A 26,648-nucleotide genomic window follows, 5' to 3' on the forward strand; every position below is an offset into this window, starting at 1 on the left:
TCCGCCCAAATGCTGCTCCCTAGACATGCACAACACTCCTTCTCACTCTGTCCCGTCTCTGCTCAAAGGCCTCCACCCCAGGGAGGACTCACTTGTCGCGCCCCTCACCTCTTTCCCTGCTGAGCGACTCCTACAGCACACAGAGACTTTGAACCTGCCCTACAAGGTTCTTAAGGATCCTGCGTACCTCCGGCTTACTGCTGCCTTCCTCACGAGAACTTGACTTCTGCAGGGGAAGATGCCTTTGTCTGTTTCGGTCACAGCCACATCCATGGGGCCTTTGGCCATGCTGGCCCAAACAAGGTGTGTAGGGAATGTGTGCTGCTTGACTTAACAAAAGCTCCAGGCTATGACTTTGGAGAACACTGTGGAGATTCCTCAAAAAATTAAAAATAGAGCTACCCTAGGACTCTGCAATTGCACTACTGGGTATTTACCCCAAAGATACAGATGTGAAAAGAAGGGCCACGTGCACCCCAGTGTTCATAGCAGCAATGGCCACGGTCGCCAAACTGTGGAAAGAACCAAGATGCCTTTCAACGGACGAATGGAGAAGGAAGATGTGGTGCATATACACTATGGAGTATGATGCCTCCATCAGAAAGGACGAATACCCAACTTTTGTATCAACAAAAGAGAGACTCATTTATCATATGGTTCCACTTACTTGTGGAGCATAAGGAATAACACAGAGGACACTGGGAGATGAAGAGGAAGAGGGAGTTGAGGGAAATCGGAGGGGGAGATGAACCATGAGAGACTGTAGACTCTGAGAAACAAACTGAGGGTTGGGAGGGGCGGGGGCAGGAGGTTGGTGAGCCTGGTGGTGGGTATTATGGAGGGCACGGTTGCACGGAGCACTAGGTGTGGTGCATAAACAATAAATCTTGGAACACTGAAAAAATAAAATAAAATTATGATGTTAAAAAAAAAAAAAGGTCCAGGCTATAATGGGTCAGCCCTACATTCCCCGAGGGTCTTCTGGTAATGTCCAGGGGCTGCCCCCAGACTCTGGTCTGGCTCGTCCCTTAGAAACCTTCACCTGCCCAGGACACCACCGCCTCTCTGTGCACAGCGAGGCAACCGGCAACCTGCTTGCCCTTTCTCCGGATTTGCTGATAGCGTCGTCAAATACGTGGCCTCTTCACTGGCTTCTCTTGCTGGGCCTCATGTTTGTAGACGTGTCATTCCTTCCCATGGGCAATGGTCGCCCGTGGTGGGGACGGACCCATCGCCCCTTCCCTGTGTCGTGCTCTTGGTGCTTCTCGCTCATTTCAGGCCGATTAAACTCTGTAGCCAGAGTCACGTTTTCGGGAATCTGTGTTCGATGATGAAACTTAAACCAAGTCAAGGAGAAGGTTAGCACAAGAAGCCACGGAGAGTCACCCCTGCACTGGTGGGAAGGGGAAGCCTTGCGGGAGGACGGCTGCGAAAACAGTCACGTGTTTGGGCTTCCCGAGGGGCTGGGCTAGCGCTCACGTGACCCCCTTCCCGGGGTCTGTGTGCACCCCTCCCGCACCCCTCCTGCTCTATGCTCAGTTCCAGATTTAATAAGGGTTTAAAGATGTGCATGAAGCTTCTAAACCTGTACGCTCAGGGGCGATTTTTTAATGACAGATGTACTGAGATACAATTCACGTATCATAACACCGACCATTTTAAAGGGAACAGTTCAGTAGCATTTAGACATTCGCGATGCTGTGCAACCCTCCAGCCAGCTCGTTCCAGAAAACCAGCACACTGCGGAAGGAAAGCCCTATCAGCCGTCACGGCCCCCCAGCCTCGGGCAAACACTCACCTAACTTCCATCTCTAGGGATTTGCCCATCCTGGACACTTCGTGTAAATGGACTCGTACAACACATGGCCTTTTGTGACCAGCTTCTGTCACCAAGCATAATGGGAGTTCATTCATGTCGCGTGTGTCCGTACTCAGTTCCTTTTGTGACCAAATGCTCCTCCACCGTCTGGGTAAGGCACATCTCATTTACCCATTAACAGCGATTTTTCTCTTCCTCACTCATCTCAAAGGGATCGCGCTGCAGCCAGCATCACTGGAGGCTCCGAAAGACCCAAAGGACTTCCAGTGTCCGCCGGGTCCACGCAAATCCCTCGGGAAGCCGCGACAGTCTCTCAACCTCAGGACTGATGGTTCAAGAGCAAAGCTTTAAGGCAGCCTGTGGGGTTGAAAGTGCTGTCCGCACTTGGACCGGTTCTCAGGGGCGTCGCTGATGTCCTGGGCGGAGCAGAGAGAGGGGAACAGACCCGCCTCCCTTGCAGCGCAGGGAGCGCACGGCACGCCAGGAAACCATGCCCGCGCACGCGAGGACATCACCAAAGCCTGACTGGATTGGGAAGGCGGCCCTTAACGAATGACATCATTTGGAGAACATAAATCTTGGTTCGTATGATTTATTTATATTAAGAAATCCACATACGATGCGGAGTCCTCCATGGCTTTGTTGTGATGGTTTTCCGTGTTAGTGGAAGTTGGAAGACGGTCTCCAGCTCCAGATGTAAAAATTAAAGGCAGAGGTGAAGCCACGGCGATTATCACACGAAACTGCCGCGTGGGGAGGGCTATTGGGCTTTCCTTCCTCTGGAATGGAAATTGCTCTCTGCCACAGTGTGCCACGAACCATTGCCTGCTGTTTATTAACCCCTCTTAAAGCACCACATTTCAGGTAGAAACTGTTATTTCTCTAATGTGAAAACGGGCTTACTCGTGTTTATTAGAACAACTCTGTCCCGTGTGGTCCAGGCTCAATGCACACTTCACTGACACACATTTTTTTTTTTTTTTTAATGATCGCAAATCCCTTCGCAGAAGCCCAGATGCTGCGTATCACTTGCTCGGCATGTTAGCCCCAAACTGAGCCCACAAAGCCACAGGCTGGGGTGTCAGAGAGGAAAGGGGACCCCGGCTCCCCAGTGAGAGCCGTACCTGGAGGAGATACGTATCATGAATGGCTCCGTCGTGCTGGACACCCGCAGACGAATGTCCTGGTCCTTGTGGGAGCGAGTGGTGCCTGCAAGGTCCCCACGCCCTTGGGGGCGCCCAGGCCGGGCACCGCAAGCACTCTAGGAAGGGGGTCCAGACACAGAACCCTCTGCAGCCTGGGTCCTGCCTGCAGCCTGGACACCTGGACACCATCCCTCAGCTGCACCCGTCACCAGGGGGAGGGCTTCAGGGCTGGCGGACACGTCCCACTCTCCCGCCTCTAGGACAAGGCCTTGTACCTCCAAGTTCCAGTTTCCCGGGTGCAGGGTGCGAGCAGCCGCACTTCCGATCGTGTGGGACTGTTGTGAGGGTCACAGGGAGTCGTAATGCAGCCCAAGGGCAGAGCCAGCCCCCTGCTTGGCGCTGGAGCCGCAGCACCCCCCAAGTTACTGCGGGGAACCCCACAGATAGACCAAGTTTCCCTCCTTCTGCTGCCTCCCGCGGCCCCCATCACCCCACCGAGGCCCCCCTGAGCCTCCGGGCTTCCTTTTTCAAATCATGTGCCATCAGCAGGGGACCTGGGTGCTTGGTCACTGCTGTGTCCCCGTCACGGGGGACGGGCACGGGCTGCTGAGCATAGGGCAGCCCTTCACGAGGTGGGACAGGTGAAGGACAGGCCAGTCAGCCTCGGGCCCTCAGTGCAGGGCTGCTGCCTCCACTGCAATGTCTGGGAAGGCTGCCCCCCACCCCCGCCGCCTTCGGTCTTCCCGGCTGAAATCGGACGCGGATCCCTTTCTTCTCACTCAGTGCCCTTCATCCGTGAGTGACTCGTTCTTTCCTTCACTCCCAGACTAGGGCCAGCCCCGGGCTTTGTAGGACACTAGATGCCCTGGAAGCTGCAGGTGTGTGGAGGCAGACAGCCCTTATACGGGGCCGCACTGTGGGACGGAGTGTTCCAGAAGCAGCCACCTTTCAGGGACCTCTGGTCAGCGAATGCAGGAATGACCCCAGAGCCTCAGCCTCCCTGAAGCAGGAGCAAACGTGGTGGAAACACTGATCCCAAGGGCCAAGAGACCAGCAAATCTAGGGCAGGCCAAGGTCAACAGGGTGGGGACTGGCTCTGGGAGCCCATTAAGATCCTTATGGGTGAGCGGGACCCGAAGCCCCCAGGAGCCCTGTCCTTCCCAGTCTGATTGCCCTCCGTGTCCAGCCAGGGAGTGAGAAGCTGCTCTCCAGGGCTCTAGCTCAGAGCTCCTAGAGGCAGACCTGGGTTCTGGATGAGGAGGGGTCCAAGAGCACTGGGATCCCTACTAAGGACAGCTCCAACCCGGAGCCCCCAAGAAGTGCCAGCCCTGACCTGCACAGCTCCAACCCGGAGCCCCCAAGAAGTGCCAGCCCTGACCTGCACGCAGCTGTCACCAAGGGCCCCTGGCTCATTTCCCCCATAGGACACGGGAGACTGGGGTGCCCAGGAAGCTGGGGGCTGAGAGGCCGGAGGGCTAGTAGGGAGGGAGCCAGGAAGAAGCTGGGTCTGACTCAGAAGTTCTGTCTTGCCCCCAGCCCCACTGCCTCCTGACCTGGGCAGGGAGGGGAACAGGGAAGGCCGTGACCTCATCCCTCTGCGGCTCCCCACCCTGCCCTCCCATCCTAATTCTGCTGCTATGGGGGGGGGGGCACAAGGGCGTGTCCCCCGAAGGAAGAGCTGCTCAAGGCCAGGACCCTGCCATCTTCAGCCCAGCCCAGGCTGGCACACAGTGGGTCCTCCGTGAGGTCTCTTGACAGGCCTGGGCTGCAGGGGTCCTGGGGCTGTGTGCAGGGGTGTTCCTGCCACTGGGGCCGGGGCCCTTCATTGGAGATTTATCAGGGGCAGGAGGTGAGGGGGAGATGGAGCTGGACACTCACGGGCCCCCCAGGTGTTGAAGCCCCGGGCATCAGGCACCAGAACAGGAGAGGCACAGGCCCTGCTCCCTTCCCGGAGCCCCAGGTCATGGGAACTGGCCCCAGGGGCAGAAGCAGAGGCCCAGGCCTGGCACGGAGGCCTCTGACTGATTCTGTTACCTTCCAGGGACTCAGCAGGAGAGGTAAATGTTTCCCTTCCCCAGAAGCTATCCTGGTCCTCGGCAGCCACCTGTCCCCCACCCCCACCATTACCAGTTCAGAAGCAGCAAAGGGGGCAGGGGAGAGCGCCTCCGCTGGGCATCTCCTGGGCCAACCCATTCCCTCCCCCTCCCTCATCAGCCCGAACTACCCAGAGTGGTGTGAGGTCAGGCCCTGCCCCTGCTGTTCTCCCCCAACCCCAGGCCCCCCGCCCCTCCCCCGCCCCCCGCCCCCCCATGTCACCCTGGGTCCCCGATCCCGCAGCCCAGGACCTGCCGTCTGTGGGGTTTGGGGTGGCCCTGCGAGTGGGAGGCTGGGGTGTTAAGCCTCCTTGCTTTTTGGCCTCCATGGGAACCGGGAGTCACTCCGCGAGCCAGCGGAGCACGGTGCAGGGGCGGAGAGGAGGCGTCTGGCCGCGGAGCCGGACCCTCACACCAACACCCCCTCCACGGAGCCGGCCGAGGACAGCACCGCGATGCGGACGCGGAGCACAAAGGGCGGCGCAGGCCAGGTTGCTCCGGAGCAGCCGCGGGCCTCTCCCAGGCTCGGCACCACCTCTGGGCCTCCCCGCATGAACGTGGCCCCAGGAGGTGCGCTGCGCTCCCACGTCTGGGGTTGTCCGTCAGTCCGTGCGTTCTCCCACCTTCCCACCTACACCTGTGAGAGAGGCCCAGGGAGGCTGGGCCCCGCCGCAGAGATGGGGCTGCTGAGGCGGGAAGCAGTCCCTCCCGCGTTCCCAGGATTACGTCTGCGGGGTGTCGAGTCCGCAGGACCGGAGGCGAAATTCCTTTTCCAAACGAAGAAGGTCTTAGGTATGGGGTCAGGGACCACGGCCGAGAGAGGAGAAAGGAAGGGGCTTTGCAACCGCGGGATGTGACCCGGGGCGCAAGCTGACTTGGGGAGTCTAAGTTACACCGTCCCGGCTGCGGGCGTTTGGGGAAGCGGAGGGCGGACTCCCATTCAGCGGCCCCGGGGACTCGGGCCCCGGGAAAGCGACTCGGCCCCCCGTTTTCGTTGCCACCAGGTCCCTGCCGGAGCGCCGCCGGAACCGGGAGCAGGAGCCAAAGCGTCCACGCGGACAGCGTCCGGCGGGGCCACGGTGCCACCTCGGCGAGCGAAGTTCTGCGGCGCTGCTGGGCCGGGACGCTCGGGCGGGGACGAAGTCGGTCCCGGCGCGCAGGCGGAAGCCCCGAGGCTGAGCGCGGCGCCCAGTCCCCGCTCCGGGAGGTGCCGGACAAGGGCAGGCTCGGATCGGCGCGAACCAGCAACGGCGCTTGTTGGCAGATTTTTAAAGGTCGGGGGTAGAGAGAAAGCGTGTGGGGGCGATGCCGTTCGTTACTCTCGCAGCAGTAGCCGGAGCCTGCGCGCCACTTCGGGAGCCCCGCCGCGGAGCTGCCGCACCGGCCGGGCCCACCTTGCGCGCCAGGGGGAAGCAGGATCCTGGGGGCTTCCTGCGCTTCCTGGAGAGCCGGTTTGGGCCCGGGATCCTGAAGCCAACTCCCTCCTAGGGAATTCAGATGGGGAGCTCAGGCCCACAGCTTCCATCTCTTAATTTAAAAACAAACCAAACAAAATATCCCTGATTACGCTCCCCAAATGCATGTGGCGGACCCCAGGTGCCCCTGCACCGCGCATCTGCGCTCCTGAGAGGTAGCTGCCCGGTGCCAGGACCCCGCGATGCAGATTAGGGCAGAGAAGTCTCTTGGGGACCCTCCCAAGAGGCTGCCCATCTGCTAGGCACCAAGTCCTCCCGCCTGTGAAGGAAGTAGGTTTCCAAACATCTGGGGTTTGTTCCGAAATCGACAACATGGTTCACATTCCTGGAAGTCTTGGTTGAGAGGTCCCCAGCACTCCCAGGGCCCAGTCCAGAGCAGGGACTGCTTGCGGGCCCTCAGAGACCTTGGTTGTGAGCAGCACAGGGGACAAACAGCTTTGCCACTGGCTTGGTGAACTTGCTGGGCCAGAAATCAGGACCTCTGTGCTCTGTCCTCTGAAGTTAGCTGGGTCACGGCCAGTTTCCCTGGGCTCCAGGTAGGAAAAAGGGCCAAAGGGGGCCTGGAATATTACCCACAGAGTCTTGGAGGACCCCCAGAGGAAGAGCCCACGCTGGAAGAGCATGGAACCCTCCTGGGGAAGCCGAATGCCTTGAAGGCTGTCGTGCCCCACCCCACCCCCATTCTAGAAGGAACACTCAAGCTAGCTTTTGGCCCCAGGGTTGGAAGGCCCCCACATTCAACCCCCACCGAGTCCCCTTCTGGGTGCCAAGACCACCTCCGTTTTCTCTGTGTAGTGGGAACCAAACCAGATTGTCCCCAACCATCCGTGGTGGTCTCCAAGCCTTTCTGTTGCTCAAATCTGGGAGACATTTCCACCTAATATAGTGCCCGGAGAGGGAGACAGACACCCCCCCCACCTCCACCTCAGCGGGAATCAATGCTCCTGTGATGGGGGTGGTGCAAGGACTTGTGGTCTGGACCCTTGGGGCAGTTTCAGATCTCTGAGGAGAGCCCATATGTAAACTAAGGGAGATGCACTTTTATTCTTTTAGCTACTCTGAGCAGTTTCTCTGAGCAGGCACGGGGCGCGGGGGGGGGGGGGGGGGGCGCTGAGCAAAACCTAACCTGGACTCATATTGAGCCAGAGACAGAGTGCCTTTCAGCCCATGGCCAAGTTTCAGGGGCAGAGATAAGAATGGGGGGAGGGGGAAGGGGAGCCATGAGAACTGGCAAAGGCCTGCCTGTTCCTACCTCCCACTGCACGGGCCTAAGCGGGGCCCCCGGGGGCCAGAGGCCTGTGCAGGTGGCTGGACTGGCTAGGACCCTGCATCTCTGAGCACACACAGGCCAAGGCGCAGACCTCTCCTGGGGCCAGGCCTTGCGAGATGGCATGGGGCACGCGTCCTAGCCAAACCAAAGGACCCTCTGGTCCAAGACAGTAAACTCTGGGGTGCACAGTGAGCTCTAGGTGGTTTTGTCATTTATGGGGTTCTCAGGGCATCCGGAGTTGGGGTCCCCCTTCCTGCCTGCCCACTACGAGGCTTCCTGGAGCACCAAGGACCCCTTGCTCACCCTCCCAAACAGAGCCCTTTCCCAAAAGAGTTCAAGTGATGCTGTCTCCAGGGGCACCTCCCAGCCTGCTTCAAAGGCGGGGGGACTGGGGCATGCAGAGCTCCTGGCTGAAGTGGGACTCTAGGCTGTGGCCACAGTGGACAGGAAAAGTCCTCTATCCTGTACCCTGGACTCCAGCAACAAAGACTGTTCCAAAACCCAGTGGCCTGAACGATGTGCCCGTGGAGCCCACACCACACCATGGCCCATTCGGCCGCCGGTAGGAAGCCAAGGTTGGCCGCAGCACTTCTGCGTTCCACAGCCGGCCCCGAAGCCCAGCATCGGGCCACGAGACTCCCGGAAGCTTGGCTTGGTTTGAAAACTGCCCTTCAACATTTCACTGTCAAGAAAATGAAAACTGCCCCTCTCCTCCTGTTTGGCCCCCACCCACCCAAAACTGTTCCCCATCTCCCCGTCCCCAGATGTTGCACGTCTGGGCCGCTTTGATTCCCCCTTCTTTCCCTCTGCTCTGCAAAGCCTGACCTGATCTCCATTCTAAATCCGGCCACGCGGGGGCAGGGCCCAGCCAGGCCAGGCCAGGGCCATGGCCTTGGGGACAGTCCGCCCAGGCTCCTGGAACTGACTGGGGCTGATGGGAACGAGCGCTTTGCCTGGGAATGTCGGCACGGAGGCTGTCTCCTGGTCATTCCTGACCCCAGGTTCTTTCGCCCCAGGTGGCCCTGAGTGGCAGCCCCCCAGGCCCACCCCAGGGCCCGAGCAGAGGGCAGGGAAGAGACAGTGCAGCCTCCTGCCCTCTTCCCCCAGGCCCTGGCAAGGGTACAGTCCCAGAGTCCAGAGAGTGTCCTGGCCCAGCTTGGCCGGGATTCAGAAGATTTTAATCACCTTCTCGGCTGAGGGAGGGGGCCAGAGCGAGCTGGGGCACCCCTGGAAGAAGACTGGGCCTTAGTAACCTTGGAGCCTACCAGCTGCCTCCAGTGCAGGGGAAAAGGAAGCCTGAGCTGGTTGGGGCTGGGTGGGTGGGGGCTGGGGGCTGGGGAAGGACCTTCTGTGCAGGTGGGAGGGCTTTGCATCTACCACTATATTCTCCCCAGGCCTCCTACCCTTGCTAGGAGGCTCCAGGCAAGAGGGTCCTGGATGCTGGTGTATGACAGTGACCTTGTATTCTCTCTGGCCATGGTGCCGACCAGGTTAGTTCCCTGGCCTGGAGCCTGCTCTGGCTGGGTGACCGGAATGGCTCCCAGCTCTGAGCTCCCCGTCCCTTCCTTCCTCTCCCAGCGACCCCCCACCAGGGGACCACGTGGGTTCTGAACCTGCAGTAAGGCCCTAGACCCCGTTGAGGACCACCCACCCGAACACCCAAAGCCCGGCAGCAAGGCTCAAGGCCCCTCTGGACCCCACAGTTCTCCACCAAGCCCATGGGGACCGAGTGTGGGGCTGGGGGACAGGCCCTCCGAAGGGCTGCAGGCAGTGCGACTTAGCTGTCCCCGATCTGCCCCTGCCCCTGTTGGTCAACGTCAACACTCACCTAGGGCCCTAAAAGCTGGAGGCTACGTCCAGCTCACTGAGAAACAGAGCAGGGCAGAGAGTACCTTCTCCGTCCAGGGCTGCGAGCAGGGCGCAAGGCTGGGCAGCCCCGAAACCGTGGGAGCTCCTCGGGCGCTGGAACTCAGGGAAGCAGCTGTGAATTGCGGAGGAAAGGCCCAGTGTGCCCGGCCTCTGCGCCTGCGAAGCCCTGCTCTGTGGAGCCTTTCCGCTGGGGTAGCATCGGTCCGCATGGCAGGCGCCCCTCCCCATCCAGGACGCCTCTGCTAGGACCCGGGGTCTCCCCGCCTTAGCCTTCCACCCTTCCCGGTCCACCTCCTCCGCTCAAAGGCTGGGGGTTGGCGAATGCAGGTCTGGGTGCCGGCACCACCGGTCTCAGGGCACACAGATGGGGAGGGGCACAGCCAAGAGCCCACCGGGGGCACCAGAGACCCGCACCAAAGGCTCGACCTCTGCCCTGCTCAGGCTGACTCTGGGGCAGCTCCAGGTCCCCGGAGCCTGGCGGAATCCTGGTACCAGGAAGGGCCTGGGTCAGCGCCTGCTTCTGCACATTTCATTCTCGAATCCCAGACACAGTCGAAGGAGGAATTCTCGCTGCCCACACCAGGCCCCTGCCCGGACATCCTGCCTACCTCTCTGCGTCGGAGGGCTGAGCGGCAGAAGCAGCCGATGGGCTCCCGCCCGCGCGCTCTGCCACCTGCTCCGCCGGCCTTCCCCGCCCGAGACTCACCTGGGCCGCGGGAGGCCCCTTCCCCGAAGGTGGCCCAGCTCCGGCGCTCGCGCCGCCGCGTACTCACCTGGGGCCCACGGAGGCAGGAGTGCGCGGGCCTGCCCCGAGGCCGGCGAGGTTCCCGGCGCCCGGGGTTCGGACGGCGCTCCCCGCGCTGCCTCCCCGGTGCCCGGCGCGCGGCTCTCCGCGGCTCGGCGCGGACCGAGGGCGGCGGGTCCGAGCTTCACCCGCCCGCCGGGGTTGTGGCGGAGCTGGCGGCGCCGGGGCTGTTGTCTTCGAGCGGCGAAGCCCGGAGCAGCGGCGCTGGGGTGGGGGCGGAGGGGAGGGGCGGGAGCCGGGTAGGCCCGAGGGGGGCGGCGGGGCCGGAGGGGGCTTCGGAGGAGCCGGGTTCGGCGCGCGGGCCGGGACACCCCGTCGCGCGGCGGCGGGCCGGGGCTGGGGGCCGCGGGGCAGACGGGGAGAGAAGCAGTCTGGGCGACGGCGAACGCAAAGCTTTTTAATGAGTCATAAATGCGGCAGAACGAAGCCAACCCGGCCAGACCCGCGTCCGAACTGTCGGCGCGTCCCCCCCCTGGGCTAGGAAGTCGCGGGGACCCGCGCCGCCGCCGCTCCGCCTGCGGCCGGGGCCGGGGCGGGAGCAGCAGCGCGGCGCGGCGCGGGGGAAGGGTGGGGGGATAGTCACCTCGCCTCCGGGGCCACCTGGGTCCTTTTAAAGTGTCCGGGGTGCGGGCCCCGGGCGGGCGCGCCGAGCACGGAATGTTTTCTTAAAGGGCCAGTTCCGAGCTGCGCTGGAAAGGGGAGGGGGGGCGCGGGGGCGGGGGGGGGCAGCGCTAAGTGCGACGGAGACCGGGAAGGCCGAGGAGAGCCCCCCAATCCCGCGCCGAGGCGGCGGCGGCGACGGCGGCGCGACGATGAGGATGATGAATACATTGCAAAGTTTTTTTGGCCCCGGCGAGGGGTGTCAGATTGAGTGCTCTGTGCGCATGTGCGAAGGTGTCCAAACTGACAATGCTGGGGAGATGAAGATAGTGTGTGGCTGCTTCTGGACTCGAGGAGGAGGAGAGAGATTCCGCGAGCCGACACCATGCGATCCAAGGCGAGGGCGCGGAAGCTAGCCAAAAGTAAGTCTCCCGCGCTCGGCCGCGCCGCGCCGCCGGGTCGGGGCCGCGGGGCCGGGGCGCCCGGGCCAGGGGTGCGCGTCGGGGCGCGGCCGGCGCGCCTCGGGCTCCCGGCCCTCGGATCGGCCGCGCGGCCCGGGGGCTGCTCCGCCTCCCGCGCTCCGGGGCGGCCGGGCTCGGCGCAGAGGCTCGGGGCGCCCGGGCCGCGCGCTCCCCGAAGGCGCCGGCCCCCTCCTCGCGAACCCCCTCCCCCCCCCACCCCCAGTGTCAGGCGCTCGGGCCCGGGAACCCGAGGCGCGCGGTGGGGGCCGGGGAGGGGGGCGGAGGGGGAGGGCTGGGGGTGGAGGGGAGCGAAAAGCGAAAGTTAGCGAAAAGTTGACGAAAGGGGAGAGCAACTTTTTCCTCCTCGCTCGCTCTCTCCCTCTCTCTCTCGCAGTGGCTCTCAGTCCTGGTCAAATCATATTCCGGGCTTTTGAAATAGTGGGCGCTAGAGCACCGCCTTTGGCGTCCGCCAGCTGGGCGCAGAGGAGGGAGACCCCGAGCCGGGGAGGGGGCGGAGGAGGGGGCGCGGGCCGGCGTCCACCCCGCTCCGCGGGCGCAGGGGCAAGGGTGGCGGCGGCAGGACGGCCTCGGCCACTCGGGCAGCAAAATGGAGACGTTTCCTCGGGCTCGGAACCGCGGCGGGGAAGTTCATTCCCGACTGGTGCCCTGCGCGGCGGCGGGCGCTCCTCCGCGGCTCCGGCGACTCGGGCAGCCCCGCGCGGCGCCGCCCGCGGGAGGGTCCCCGCCCGGACGCCCGCCGCCCGCCGCCGCCGCCGCCGCCGCCCTCGGCCCCGCTCGGACCCCGCTCGGACCCTCCTGCCCCTGGTCGCCCGCACAGACTCGAGGCCCGGCGGGGACACAGCTGTCCCCGGCGAGGCTGCCCGGTCCCCGGTCTTACTTTCTCTTTCGCTCCGTCTCGGGCCGAGCCCCACGCTCCGCGCGCCCAGCCCGCCGCCGGCCGGGTCCTCGCCGCCGGCCCCGGTGCGCCCGCCGCCCGCCCTGCCGCCCGCCGCCGCGCCTCGGGGCCACCCGCGCGCCCTCCGCGCTCCGACCGCCGGCGCCATCGGCCGAGAGGCCCGCGGGCCCGGGAGCGCGGCCCGGGGAGAGGGCAGGTGGGAGCGGCGGCGCCGCGGCCGGGCGAGCGCGGCTCCCGAAGCCCCGCCGAGGCCCGGCTGCAGCGAAGCGCCGAGCGCCGCGCGGGAAGGAACCCGAGCCGCCCGCTCTCGCCGCCCCCTCCTCCGCCGGCCGCCCGCCCACCCGCGGCAGGGGCGCCGGCGCCCGCTCCCCCTGGGATCCCTGCCCGACCACCGGGCCGTGCAGCTCGCTCCTCTTCGGCCTGACGCGGCCCGGCCGAGCCCCACCGCGCCAGGGCTGAGCCCCTAAGCATGAGCCTGGTGGGCAGAAACTCCCGACACTTTTCCGAAGAAGTTCTGCTCCCTTGGCTGGGTGGGCCGGCTCCGTCGACAGCGGCCCCTCGGTGGTAGGGGTTGCATCCGCCGCGGAGCACCGGGGGAAAAGCAGCTCCCCGCTTCTGCGGTCCCCGCTGGAGTTCCCCGCCGCTGTGTTGGGCTCCTCCTTGAGACACCCCTTTCCAGCCTGTCTCCTCTGCCCCGTCTTCAGGGCCTCGGCCTGCTCCGTCTCCCGTGACCTCTAGCCCCTCTTGGTGCGAACAAAGCCCTAGTGTCTTGTGGCTGGTGCGCCAGGGCTGTGGGCCCGCTACCTGTGCGCCCATGGCGGCGGCATGTGGGGGTTCCTGTGCATGTTCGGTCTGTGTGAGCACAGCAGCTTCCTCTGAGTCTTGCCCGTGGGCCACAAGCTGCAGGGTCAGGCTGTGGCCAGGGAAGGGCCCAGAGCTGGGAGAAGGTGGAAAGTGCCGCGCTCCTGCCGCTGGGCCTTCGCAGCAAGCGAGAGGCCGGCTCAGTGCCCCCAGCGCAGCCCAGGAAACAGCCCAGGATACGGGGGAGCGGCCCGCGCCCAGTGGGCCCTTCGTGTGGTCCTCCCTGTCTGCTCCGTCCTGACAGGTGGGGAAGGTGGCCCCCCGGGACTCTTCTCTGGACCTAGAAGCCAGCTGGCGGCATCCCACAGCCTTGCCCTGAAGCCAGAGAACCAGACCCGAGGTGGGGCGGAGCACAGGTCTCCCCTTCCTAGGAGTCCTTGGGGAGAAAATGCCAAAGCAGACAGCAAGTGTGTCGGGGTAGACACTGCGGATCCTGCACTGAGCGCGCCCTGGAACGCCCTGGGAGCCCGGCCGCACCCCCAGCCCTCCCCAGGAAGGTGGCCCAGGCAGCCACCGGCCATGCTGCCTGACAGAGCCCAGGAATCGGCGGGGAATTTCATTTCACTGGACAATATTTTAAGCAGATGTGGATGTCCCTGGGGACCTGACTCCATTACCTGGAGCTGAGGCAGCTGGGCAGCCCCAGGGCCACCCAGAGAACCTCAGGGCCAGGGTCGGGGGCGGGGGGGGGGGCTGGGGGAGGAAGGAGAGGTCGCGGTTATAGGCCAGAATGCGGGGCTGGGCTGTGCCTAACGCCATGTGTCAGGCCCACCGGGAAGGACAGCCTAGTCCGTGAGGGTCACCCCCTGAGTCAGAGCTCGAGGGCTGCCCCAGAGGGCGCATTTGGGGCTGGAATATCGTATGTATTTCCCTAGGACCCCGCCCCCGGGGGTCTCTGGGGCTGGGCCTGCATGCTGGCAGAGCTAGCATCACCTTTGGGCCCACACGGGGGGCTCTGAGTTCAGTTTCCCGAGGGCAGAGGCCGCTGCCCTGCTGAGCACCTCCTCAATGGGAACCTAGGAGCCGGGGGGGGGGGGCAGGGTGAAGACAGGTGGGCCGGGGTCCTTCACACTGGCCAGGGCGCTGCTGGCCTGTGGGGAATTGGGGCCAGCCCTCCCCTACACTTCCCAGCAAAGTGCCTAACAAAAGCTTTGTGTGTCCGTCACCATCGAGAGCCAGGTGGGGGGTTCAGCTCAGCCAAGGCAGCCTCCTGACCTGCTCGTCCCACGGCTGGGGGGGGCCCGGGCTGTGTAGGGGAGGGTGTGTTCCCAGAGACAGAGTCCAGTCCTGGCCCCCATTCGAGCCGCCCCTGAGACCTGCTCACCATGGACGTGGTTGACAACCAGACAGGATATATTCCAGGCCTGGGGACAGTGTCCCCAGGACAGCTGCCACCTCGCCCCTGGGGTGGAGGTGCGTGGCTGCTATCTCTGGTCCAGGCAGGACTTGGGCGTCTGGTGTGTGCGATGGAGCGTGATGTGGGTGAGGAGGGCTGTGTGGGACAGGCAGGGAACCCGGCTGGAGGCTGAGCTTTCAGGCGGCTCCTTCTCCCGGGCCGAAACCAGCCGGGCTCTGGCTCTGCGGGGCCCTGCCCTTGTGCCGCCCACCAGGGGACGTTTGCCCCGGCTCCCCACAGCCGGGATGGCAGCCTCCTTTCTGGACGCCTGGGAGGGTAGCAGTGCCAGGAAATGTCCGGCAGGAGTGGAGCGTCTCACCCCGCTTCGGGCGAAAACACCGAGGCTGCGGGGGAGGGACGGGGTGCAGGGCTGGCGGCCAAGGCCAGGTGCCCCGCGGCCGGCCGTGCACTGAGTGCCTGAGGGCTCTGGCCCCGCCATTGGCCCCGCGGGTGTGCCTGGGCGCCCAGGTCTGTGGGCGGGGGCGGATGCCAAGTCGCGTCCGTCGGGTGACCTCGGAGCGGGCTCCCAGGGGAAGGGCACCAGTTGTGTCCTCAGGTCTCTACCACTGGACACCCACCAGGTCACTCTGCACCTCCTGTTGGCCCTGGCAGGGAGCAGGTGCGAGCTGGACCGCTGGACCCTGCAGGCCCCCATGGCTCCCCAGAACCCCGAGTTCCACTTCTGGGCACAGCACGGGGCAGGGGACCTGGTCCTGCCGTTTCTGTTGGGAGGCCGGGTGCTGGCGGTGGGACCAGCCGGAGTCTCCCCCCCCTCCCCGGGCCCCTAGGGGGAGGCCGCCAGCTCGCAGGGCCGCTGTAGGCTCGATTAGCCCCCTGTTTTATTCAATTAGGAGGCAATTAGGGATCCTTGGGGGGCTGGGGCTGGTAATTAAGGTGATGTATAATTAGAGTTTCAACAAAAATTATCCAGGATTAAAAATCTTTTGAATAATTTCGTTTAAAAATTTCAAATAGCGTTAAAGACAATTTATCAGGTTTTGAATCAAACCCGTGTAACAAGTCTTGGACGCTACAGCTCGCGTAGCGGGCCCGGGAGGACAAGGACAGCCTGAGCACTGTCCCCCTGCGGGAAGGAAACTTGGCTAGGGGACAGAGGAGCCGGGCCTTGCTGCGCGGTACGGTGGCGGTCGCGCACGGACGCGGGCTGCCCAGGGCTGTAGACAGCGCAGGCCGGCCTGGTGAAGGGGCTTGGGGACCCGGGGCTGAGCCAGCGTTGCTGCAGCCCCCCGTTCTCCGCACGCACAAAGTCCCGTAACTACCGCGCCACAGGAACGGCTCTGCAGGCCGTTTAAGCGAAGCAGTGCCTGCCGCCCCGGGCTCCCTTCACCCCAGCTCAGCCAGCGGTCGGCGCCCTCCTCCCCCTCCCCCTCCCCCTCCTCCTCATCCTCAGGGGCCGGTGATGGGGCCCCAAGGGTCTCCGCCTTTTGGCTTCCGGGACGGAGAAGGGCGGGCTCCCAGCTCTCAACTCCGGGACTCCTGACCCTGACCCAGACTTTGGGGCCGCAGCCTGTGTCCCATTGCAGTCGCTTTGGGGATCTGGGCACACAGAGCGGAGAGAGCTCGCCCAGCACCTGGGTCAAAGTCAGGGTGGTGTGGGGAGGAGGGAGATGGTGAGGGGAACCGAAGCGCAGGGTGGAGGTCGGGCTTCTCGAGAGAGCAACTCTGCCTTCTTCCTGGCCCGAGTCTTCGGGCCCAGCTTCGCCCAAGGGGGTGCACTGGCCCCGAGCACTCACCCTACGCACCTGCCCACTGAGAGGCCCGAATGGGCTGCAGCCCTAGCGGCTGCCCCTGTCCCTGTGAGTGCCCGATCCTCCTCCGGGAGGCAGGAGGGGGTCTGGGACTCGCAGAGGCACACTTGGTCCACTTACTAGACACGACCCCACTCCTTTTCACTGACCTTGAGGAGGGGATTTGGCCTTGGGGGCACCACTTTTAGGGGTAAAAAAAAGTCCCAAACACAGAGAGGTCAAGTAGCTCTTCGAGGTCACACAGCAAGTTAAGGATGAACCGGAATGCCACATAGGTAAAGCTCCCAAGCTTTCTTATTCGAACACCCTCCTCTGCCCCCTTCCTCAGGGTGCTCTACGCTGTACTTAATGCCAGCGGATTTTCTCTTTTTATGTGTCAAGGTTTAAGCATTTTCCCAAGGACAGTGCTTAGCTTGAAACCGGTCTGGTTTTTAAAAGCAAATGAGACGTCCGTGTCCCTAGAGGTTGTGCACACAACCCGCGAACTGTGTCCTCAGCCTCCCCCAGACTGGCTGTTCTTTGCCAGGGTCCGGACTCCCCAGGCCGGGCAGGAAGCTTTGCCGGGGTTTTCCATGCCCCGTCCCTGGCTCTGGGTGTCCCCTCCCAAGGGCAGGTGCAGACCAGGGGCAGCCTCATCGGCGTACCCCCACCATGCACTGCCTTTCGCCGGAGCAAAGGCAAGGAGGTGGAGGGCCGGCCTGCCTGCCCACCCTCACCCCAAATCTGGAGGGAAATAATCACCGCCCCTCCCCCCCAGGCAGTGAGGGAGAGGTGGAGCCGCTGCTGTGCGGACCTGAGCCACCGGGAGGAAGGAGCTCAAGGCTGTAGTTCCAGGTCCAGCCCTGAACCGCTGCTGCTCCCGGGACCTCGGACTCCTGACCACGGGGCTGTGCTTCTCCGTCCGGGCTGGCCAGTACCCCTGAGCTCTCGGCGGGGGCGAGGGGGGTGGCCAGGGCGATGGGGAGGGCCTCTTCCTGCCCTACCACTCTCTCTCGGGGCTTCTGCCATCAAATCCTTGGCTGGCCCGCCCGGCCAGCCTCTCCTGAGACTCAGGAACAATGCCCTGGAGCTCGCAGAGAGCCGTGCCTCGGCCCTGAGATACATGTTTGTTTAATAGTTAACATTCTGTGCAAAAAAGGAGGGAAGTCAGAATCTGGTGAAGGCTTTGCTTATTTTATATCCACTATAACTATTTCTGTCCATGAAAATTGGCTTAATTATATCAATGGAATGTTTCTTTTTCAATTCTGTATGCAATTAGTCCATCTTGCTGGCTGCAATTTATTTTAATAAAAAAATAAACCAGTGGTGTGTTCAGTTCCTCGTCCCCTGGGGACAAATGCGATTGGTGTGTTTAATTTCATTAACTACAATGCGGCCTACTGGAAAAATGTATAAAATCAGCTTTATACAGCTTAAACACTGGCATTTGAAACAAATCATTATTGCATTAGCTGTCACACTGGTAATTCTAGAATCTAAGGAAAAAAATATATTATGGCTGTTTTTATAACCCTTTGCAAATGCACTGTTAAAATAATTTATAATCATTTTAAAACATGGCTGGGTCCTGGTGAATATTTTACCTCCTCTAAGTCGGCTCTGCGTTCCCCCCATGCCCACTTTACATACGGATGTCTGCGCCACGCCCAGCCCCAAACATGCGTGTTTCAGGGTGGAGACGGTGGACCCTGTCCTTAAGCAGACGTGATAAGGTGGGTCACCTTTTCGTTCTGGTCTGACCCGATCCCGGTCTAGAATGTTTCTGGAGCTACAGGGGCGGAGGGGAGCTGGACGCTGTGCCGCCGCCACCACCGCCGCCGAACCTCCACCTGCCCCGCCGGGACCATGGCGGGCTGAGGGATCCGGAAGCGGGATTTAGGGCTTCATTGGCGTCGGGGCAGAAACATCCCAGGGCCCGCGTTCCCCGCTCACACTTGGGGAAGTGAGGAACAGCGTTAGCTCTGCTCACTCCCAAAACCCTGCTCAGGAAGGGAGAGAAGCAGGGACCCTTACGCACTGGCTTTCTGAAGCTGGCGGGAGCATTCTCTGCAAAACTCCCCAGACTCAGGCTGCTGTTCCGTGACAGCACACTTCCGGGAAGGGCGTGAGCCTTCAGTCCGCACCCCTCACCCCTTGGGGAAGGCGGGGCAGGGTTGGCCAGCAATCTCGGCGGGAGTTCGCACCCAGCCTGGGCGGACCCTGCAGGTGACGCAGGGGACTGCCAGTGCCCGCCCCTCCCTCCCTCCGGAGGTCCAGCGCCTAGAGGGGCTCACAAGGGATCCGGATCCGCATCGGGATGGGAGGGTCCCACCCATGGAGGAGCGGGGAGCTGGGGGAGGGCTCCGGGCTCTTGGGGGCACTTGGAGGTGACTTGAAGCCCGTAGCTGAGTGCTGAGTGCTGGGTCTTCCTAGTGCGGAGGTGGACCGGGACGGGGCTGCTGCCAAGGGGCAGAGGCACTGGGGCTCAGCCTGGCCTTGGGCTTCCTCCAGGGTTTCGTCCCTCCCACCCCAGGTAGCTCCCCGGGGGTTAGGAGGAAGAAGAGACCTCAGTCAGCTTGGTTTTAGCCGGGGATGGGGCTGGGGCCTCTGCAAGGGCTTCCCGGGTCCCAGCAGGGGATTCCTGGGGCTGGGGGAGACATGTTCGGGCCCTTCTGGCCGGACTGAGGCTGACCCCTAGCCTTGCCCTCGGACTCCCCGACCCCCCCCCCCAGGCATTCAGGTGGACTTGGTAGTCTCTAATGGATTCCAGTGCGGGGCAAGGTGGGGGCATCCGGGGGACGTGGGCTCCGTGTCCTTAGCTCTGAAGGCCTGCTCACCAGGACTGTGACCCGCGGGGCTGAGTCGGGGACCCAGACCCCTGACTCACGGGTCCAGGGTGGGCCCTCAGGTCTGTGGTTTGCTTTCCAGTCAACCTGATGCTGAGTCAAGAGTCCAGATGTGAGACCTTTGTCTGCTTCCTCACGTCTGAGAGAGGAAAGCCGAAGGCCGGGTGTGGATGGGGAGCCCCGGACCTGGGCGCCCCTCTCCAGACCTCCTGTGAGACAGGCCTGGCCCTGCCCCAGAGCCCCAGCACCCGCTTCACTCTGGCTCCCTACTGTGTGCCCCGCAGCCCTGGGTCCCGCGCCCCACCCCTGCTGCCGGCACGCCCTCCCACCAGCACCCCAGATACCCATGTGCATCTGCATCTTGCTTGCCCCCAGCCTCCAGCAGGTGAGACGGCACGGAATGTCCTAGAAGGGTCTGGTGTGCTGCCGGCTGGGGTCCTGGGACCGGGTCAGGGTGGGACAGAGTTCCCAGGCCAGACAGGCAGTGAGTTTGCGGTTTATTCCCTTGGTCTGCCTGGGGAGATGCTGTGCGGGCCCTCAGCCTCCTGCACCATCCTGGGCTCTCCCGGCAAGGGGTGGCCACAGGGAGGGTGTGCCAGCCTGCCGGTGCGCACCTGCCCGCCCGAGGGTGTGGGGCGCGGCCCCCGGCACGTGGCCTGCTCTGTGCATCCCGGCCGCGCCCGCCGTGAAGCCCTCCGGCTCAGCCGCTCGCCCTGCGTTGGTTCTGGCTGTGCAGCTCATCCTCGGAGGAAACCACGCACACCACAGCCTCGGCGCGCGGTTTTACTTTCAAACCGAGGAGGACGGGTGCCCATGTCTGACTCGGTCCCTCGGATGGGCAGCCCGTGTGCTCGCCCGCACGCATCCCGCCGCGCCCCTGCCGCCTCGCCGTCCACGTCCCTTCTCCGTCCGTCCACCTCCGGGGGTTCAACAGCCCGTGGCACGTGTTCACTCTTCTCCCCTCCCAGAGCCCCCCTCCAGCTCCTGGGGGTGTCAGGGTCTTCGGTTTGTTCTGGGAGCTCTGTGCCGTCTGTCCGTTCCTTCCTGCCCCTGGAGCAGAGCACGCCGTCCTTGGGCCTACTGTGTGCAGGGCTCTGAGGCGTGCCTGAGGCCCCTGAAGGCCGCCTGGCTGTGGGCCGGACCCCCAGGGACAGGCCTGGTCACGCCACCACACTCTGGGCAGCGTGACGAGTCTGGGGCCACAGGTCCTTGCCTTGGGATCTGGACTTCTGTGTCCAAGCTGTTTGAGGAGAAAGCCAGATGAGACCAGCGGGCCACCCCCAACCTCATTGCTTCTGGAGGCAGCTCCCTCTTGGGCATCTCTGCTCGGGGGGTGGGGGTGGCTGGACCCCCAGCGAGTGGGTCTGTTTCAAATCAGAAAGGCCAGAAGGAGGGCGGAGAGGGAGGGATGCTCGGAGGGGAGCTTGGCCCATTTGTCTGCTTCTGTGAGTCTCCGAGTTCTCAATCCAGCGGCTCCCGTGAAACATGTGGGCGTCTCTGGCACCTGGCGTAGGCTGGGCATCTCCAGCACTTCGGCGCTGGGACGAGATGCCTGGGTCGACGCGCGCTGAACAGGGACTCGCTGTGGCTGGAGCTCTTTCCCGAGACGCGGTTTAATCCCCGTATCTGCATTCAGAAGCCGGTAGTCAATATGGATTTCCATAAGAGACTTCCATTGCTCCTTCTGGTTGCGTCTCCGAGGGAAAGGGGCGCGCATGGAAAAGCATTCAGACATTTGTATCTGCTCAATGGGCTGTGACAGCGTCTTCAGAGAGGCCGGGCCGCATCAGTCCATAAAACACTTAAACAAAGACTAGAAATTACGCTCACCGGAGGAACCCAAATGGTGACCGCGGGAGAGCCCTGCTGGCCCCGGGCAAGCGTGGGGTGTCCACCCTGGCAGGTCCCCACACCTCCTCCGTCCCGCTGCAGAACCTCTGCCATCCCTGGCGCAGAGGGCCCGCCGACGGCGCTCCTGCGGCCGGTCAGGTGAAGGTCCGGACTCGGGCTGTTTCCCAGCATTCCTGTGATTGCCGGGCAGCCCGGCTTCCCCCCCTCCCAGTCCCAGAGAAGTGACATGCTCAGGTCCTGACTGTGTTGGGAATCAGTGTCTCTGGCTTGTGTTGCCCCCCCCACCCCCACCACCCCGTTCAGCAGTGGCTGTTGATCCCCTGCTGGCCCAGCTCCCCGAGCAGCGAAGGGGTCAGTTCCCAAGTGGTCCTGGGCACTGGTTCTGGGGCTTCGGTGCGGAGGAGGGCACCGTACGGCCGGAAGGCCCCAAGTCCCTTTGGGAGGGGAGTTTGTGACGACGTCTACAGTGTCAGTTTCTACGGAGCTGCTTGGGCCGTGGCCGGGAGCGCGGGGTGTGGCGTGCGCACGGGCCGGGCCAGCGTCCTCGAGGCTGTCACTTGCTCATCCCAGGAGGCTTTCCTGGGGGTCTGGCCTCCCTTGCAAACTTCCTCCTCTCACTCCTGCCAAAGCCAGTGCATTCTTGAGCCGCCTGAAAGCTGGGGGGCCTTTCTGTAGGCCAGAGCCGCCGCTGCTGGAGGGAGACGCGGCCCCTGGCACGGCCCCTGGCACAGCCCCTGCCTCCGGTCTGTGTGCAGAGATGGTGTCGGGGGCGCAGACCCGTCCACGCGGCTGCGGCCGTGCACCGTGGGCAAGCGTGGGGCTGCTTCTGCCCGAGACTCACCCTCAGGCCGGACTCCTTGCTGCCCCATCCCTGCCCCCTCGGGCTCTGCCCCGAGCCCCCCACGCAGCTCGGTTCTCTGTGGTGTCTGGAACCGTGGCTGTGGGGCCCAGAGCCGTCTGCGGCGGGTGGTTGAGGTCTCCCTCCCTCAAGCGGCAGGGAAGCTCACAGGTAGAGAGCGGGCGGCCCGTGCGGACCTCCCTGCACGTTTGTGCCCCCGGAGAGACAAAGAGGAGACGGAGCTGTTCGGAGAATCCTGGGCCCTCGTGCTCACACTGAGAAAAATTAGGGCCTCTTGAAAAATTACAGAATTATGCTGCAGTGTCAGGTTGCAAGATAATGATGTGTCTGTGTGTGAAAATATTAAATTGCAGTAACACGCCTGTGCGCACCTCTCTGAATACGGCATTCAGCTCCCAGCTCGGGCTGGGCACACAGCTCGTGACTGACAGGACACAAATGGTACCGGGAAACGTGCGGCTGCGGCCGGACTGCGGCTCAGCGATCGGCTCCTCCGTCGCGGTCCAGTCCAGCCGTCCTTGGCTTTCACGGAACAGCCCGACGACGTGGCTAATTATTTATTTATCACGTTAGCGGGAGGAAAACCTGTCAGGGACAGATCGATTTTTCCCCGGAAGTGATTTGACGTTACTAGCAATAGGGCCGCCGAGCTGGGCCGGGTGCTGGCCTCAGACCTCCCAAAGTTCGTTCCGCCACTGTGCCGACAGCCCGGGCTTTCACACACGGGCCGGCGGCCGGCGTGGACCGTGAGCCTCGGCGAGGCCGGCGCGCTTTCCCACCAGGAGGACTCCCCGCGGGCTCCTGTTCGGAAGAGGGTGCTCAGTGTCCTCTCTTCTTCCGGGCCGATGGGATCCGAGCAGCAACAAGTCAATCGGGGACAAGGGGAGACACTGCGTATGTCCCCCGCGCCTCTGATAATGAGCCGGTGAGATGGGGCCCTCCCGCCTCGACTCGGGGCGCTCCGGCCGTGGTCAGGGAGCCAGGGTGTGTGCGCGTGTGCGTGTGTGCGCGTGTGACGGGCTGCACATTCGCAGCCGAACAAAAGGACTGCACAGGCCGCTGGAAAGCAAGTCCCTGGAACCCCGGGGGGAGCCAAGCGCAGGCCCAAGAGGGGCTCTTGTTTCTCGGCCGGAGCCGGAACTGCAGAGCAGAGGGGCCCCTGAGTCTTAACTCTCTCTCCATCGAAGGTGTTAATCTTCCCTTCCAAGGGTTAGATAAAGCCGCTCAAAGCTGTTTGTTATTGAATCTCATCTGCTAATTATGGCTGTGGACTTGGTCCGAGGCCCAGCCTGGCCACCCTGCCTGGCCCCCACGGCTGGCCCCCACGGCTGGCCCCCACAGCCGGCGGCCCACACAGGGGTCCTTCTTTGCTGTAACCCCAGTGCTCCCCGGCCGGGGTTTTAGGTTGCCTCCCGATGATGCTGACGGACTGCCCTCATTCCGGAGAGGCCACGGCCATGAGGGGGAGAAGCCCAGCGCCTCGGCAGGGTCCCGTAAGCCCCTGGGGACCCCTCCCTGACCCACAGACTCCCCCTGGCACCGTGAGGGAGGGGCTGGGGAGGAAAGCAGCCGTGTCTTTTCTGACAAAGAGCCCCGACTCTTTATTCACTGGGCCCTGGAGTAATCCTTGGCCTCCTGTGCAGGGCCTGTGGCTGGTGGGGAGGTGGGGGGTGCTGGGAAGTGGGCCACGGACAGCTCCGGGAGGCCGGCAGCAGGCTTTGCAGGACATCGGACCCCCAGGCTGGAGGCGAACCTCCTGAGAAGCCGTGCTCGTGGTGCTGGTCCCCATCACGGGGTGGTGGTCACTGGCAAAGGGGCACATTCTGGCCACAGGGCGCCCAGGAGGGGCACCTAGAGGCCATGGTGACATCTCCCCTCCAAGCCACTGACACACCCTGAATCTGTAAAGGCAAAACCAAGCCGAGCCCTCCCCTCCCTGGCCGGCCCAGAGGCAGAGGCCCCCAGACCCTGGGCCGGCAGGCAGGCCAGGGGTGATGATGGTGTGCGCCACCGTGAGCGTCACCCGTGGGCCATCGGCGGTGGCGGATGACTGTCCCCCTAGTTCCCGAGGCCCCTCAGGTCAGAGGGCGGCCAGCTCCAGGCCTCGGAGTTGGCGTGTGGTCTTCACTTCCCGAATTCCAGAGGGGAGAAGCCGCTCCATCATCTCAGCTCATCTCCGATGCAGCAGAGGACAGCAATGGTCCACCTGCTGCCCCGGGGGAGGCTCGCCCCCAGCGAAGGGAAGGCAGGCGGGGTGGTCTCAGGCCGTGCCCCAGAGGAGACCTCCTGCCGCTTGTGATCTTCAGGGGCAAGCAGGACCCCTGTAGGTCCCGCACGAGCACCTCCAGGCCGGCCTATGCCTCCATCTGGAGTCACCCTTGGCTCAGGCTGAGGGACCCCAACCTGCCAGCTCCAAGGACATCCCCCAAGGAAACCCCAGCTGAGGGTGAGTTTACTTTCGGAGAAGCAGAGGTGGGGCCCTGAGGCATCGACCTTTGTCCTTACCAGGGCTGGACTGAGGGCCACACACAGGCCACACTCATGGTGCCCTTGTCAGCACAGGTAAGCTCCTGGGCTCGCTGACCTATCCCATCCCTGCTGGGTTAGGACAGAACAGGGCCGGGGGCCGGTGTCCTGTGCCTTGCTTCCCCGGTACCTTCAGCCTGCCCCGCAGGGCTGGGGGCGTTTCTCTAGATCCTGCGAGGCAGACGCGGGCGTCCAGTTCTGCCTCTGTCCCTTCCCAGCCGAGAAGGGCTGGCCGGCTTGGAAAGGTGAGGCTCCATCCGTGTGTCCCATGCGGGTGAGCCCCACACCTCCTTCCGCCTCTCCGGGGCAGCTGCTCCCGGCGGCCCCTCGCCTGACGTCTCTCCCCGGCTCGGATGGACGCGAGGCCGACGGCACGTGAATGTGGTTTTATCATTGATGTGATGCCTGCAGGGTCCAGGCTGTCTTGTCAGCAGCTATTTTGGGTTTCTGGAACTTTCTTGCCCCTGGGGAAGGCAGGTTCGTGTGCAAGTGTGTGGGGTGGAGGAGTCGGGCCAGGGCTGCCTCTGCATCTGTGCCCTGTGGCCCACAGATCGAAAATCTCCCCTGAAAGGATGTGACATGGCGTGTGAATGAAGCAGGGACATGGGGTCAGGCGGCCGTGCGGGTGTGAGCCATCCCGAACCAAGAGGCGGCGCCCACCATCGTGCGGACAGCTGGTGATGGTCTGGGGGGCCTTGGGCCGCCGTGCCGTCCGTGTCTGCACTGGGTTTGGACTCTGTTCCCCAGGCTTCCCGGAGAAGAAGCGCCTGGAACCGTGGCAAAGCTGTCCTGCCAGACCTGGGACCCGCAGCTGGGTAGGGACTTAGAGTCCGTGGTGAACCCTGTCTTCTGGGGTCTTTTGCTTAACTTTGTGCCAGAGGATTTGGAGATACTGGGTGGCAGGTCCCAAACCTGGAAGAGGGGAAGCTCTTGCCCTCTCTCTGCTGCTGTCCGGGGACATTCTGGCTTCTGAGAGCGCATCGACACATCTGGAGGGTTGACTTTAGGACTTGCTCTGAGATCCGTGGGATAGTGGGATTTTCCTGTAATCCATTCTCGTATGCACTGCCGTGCACATACAAGCACATGTGCACACAGGAGGGCCCCCACCAGTGTGTAAGCTCACACATGTACGCATGGGGACACGCCCACAGCGCACACACACATGCATGTGTAGGCTCGCATGAGCCTACATGAGCTCACACGTGCTTACATGTATGCGTATGTAGGCACGCCCACACAGCACACACAGCAACCCATGTGCAGGCATACACTGGGACAACTTACTCAATACAGTGTGAACACACATCACACACATGTGTGCCTGTGTGCAGATGGCTCTGTGCGTGCACACACACGCACACACGTGACTACATAAGCCAGACCTGGGCGTTGTCCTGGACGGTTCGGGGGAGCCGCGGGCAGAGATCAGAGCAGAACAAGTTTGGTGGTGAAGGGGCTCCTGCTGGGAGCTGACTCGGGGTTCCCTGGCCCCGAAACAAGGAGAGGGAGGCTGGGAGGCCAAGTCCAAGCACTAGCCCATGGGCCCCAGCAGGAGAAAGGATCGTGGCACCTGCAGGGCTGGAGGACAGGCCTTCCCCTCCTCTCTTGTTGGGAGCGGCAGTCCTTGGGGCCCGGGGGTGTCAGGGGCCCGTCCCTCTAGGGTGGGGCAGGGGACTGCCTCCAAGAGCACGGCAGGACGGGCGGGATCTGGTGTCACGCAGACGCAGGAGAAAGGGCACAGGGTCCCCTCTGGCCCTTTCAAAGGGACATTCGATCTGAACCCTGGGGCCCAGTAAGGAGGTTCCCGCGAACCAGCACTGACGGAGTCAAAGCTCTCAGCCCTGGAGAAAGCGCGGGGACTCTGGCATGAGGCCCTCTGTGGGATTATCTGCCCCCCCTGGGAGGCGTGGAATGCTGGGGGTAAGAGGCCACGGCGATATGGAGCTCACGCAGGCCACCGATAAAGAGAGATGCTTTCTGTGGCCGCTCTGTCGCCGAAATTTGAGGTGCGGGCCCAGAGCGGAGGCCGCTGGCCCGGGACATTTGAGCCCGGGAGGCATCGTCCGCTCTGCCTGCGCCCTGGAGAATTTGAGTCCAGCTTG

General features: G+C 63.3%; 1 protein-coding gene across 4 annotated transcripts in view; it reads left to right on the plus strand.

The window, feature by feature from the left end:
• The first annotated feature begins 11,283 nt into the window (after positions 1-11,283).
• The window catches only part of PRDM16 (PR/SET domain 16), a 292,797-nt gene continuing 277,432 nt past the window's right edge, over positions 11,284-26,648 (plus strand). Inside the window, exon 1 of one of the 4 annotated variants that reach the window (XM_082687643.1) lies at positions 11,284-11,498. In XM_082687643.1, the coding sequence (XP_082543769.1) occupies positions 11,462-11,498 (37 nt within the window). In that variant the 5' untranslated portion in view covers positions 11,284-11,461. The remainder of the gene's footprint in view (positions 11,499-26,648) is intronic. The other 3 variants (XM_082687642.1, XM_082687638.1, XM_082687648.1) reach the window with 3 other exon arrangements.

This window comes from Mustela nivalis (assembly GCF_964662115.1).
Source record: "Mustela nivalis genome assembly, chromosome: 10".
In the NCBI taxonomy this organism is placed as follows: Eukaryota; Metazoa; Chordata; class Mammalia; order Carnivora; family Mustelidae; genus Mustela; species Mustela nivalis.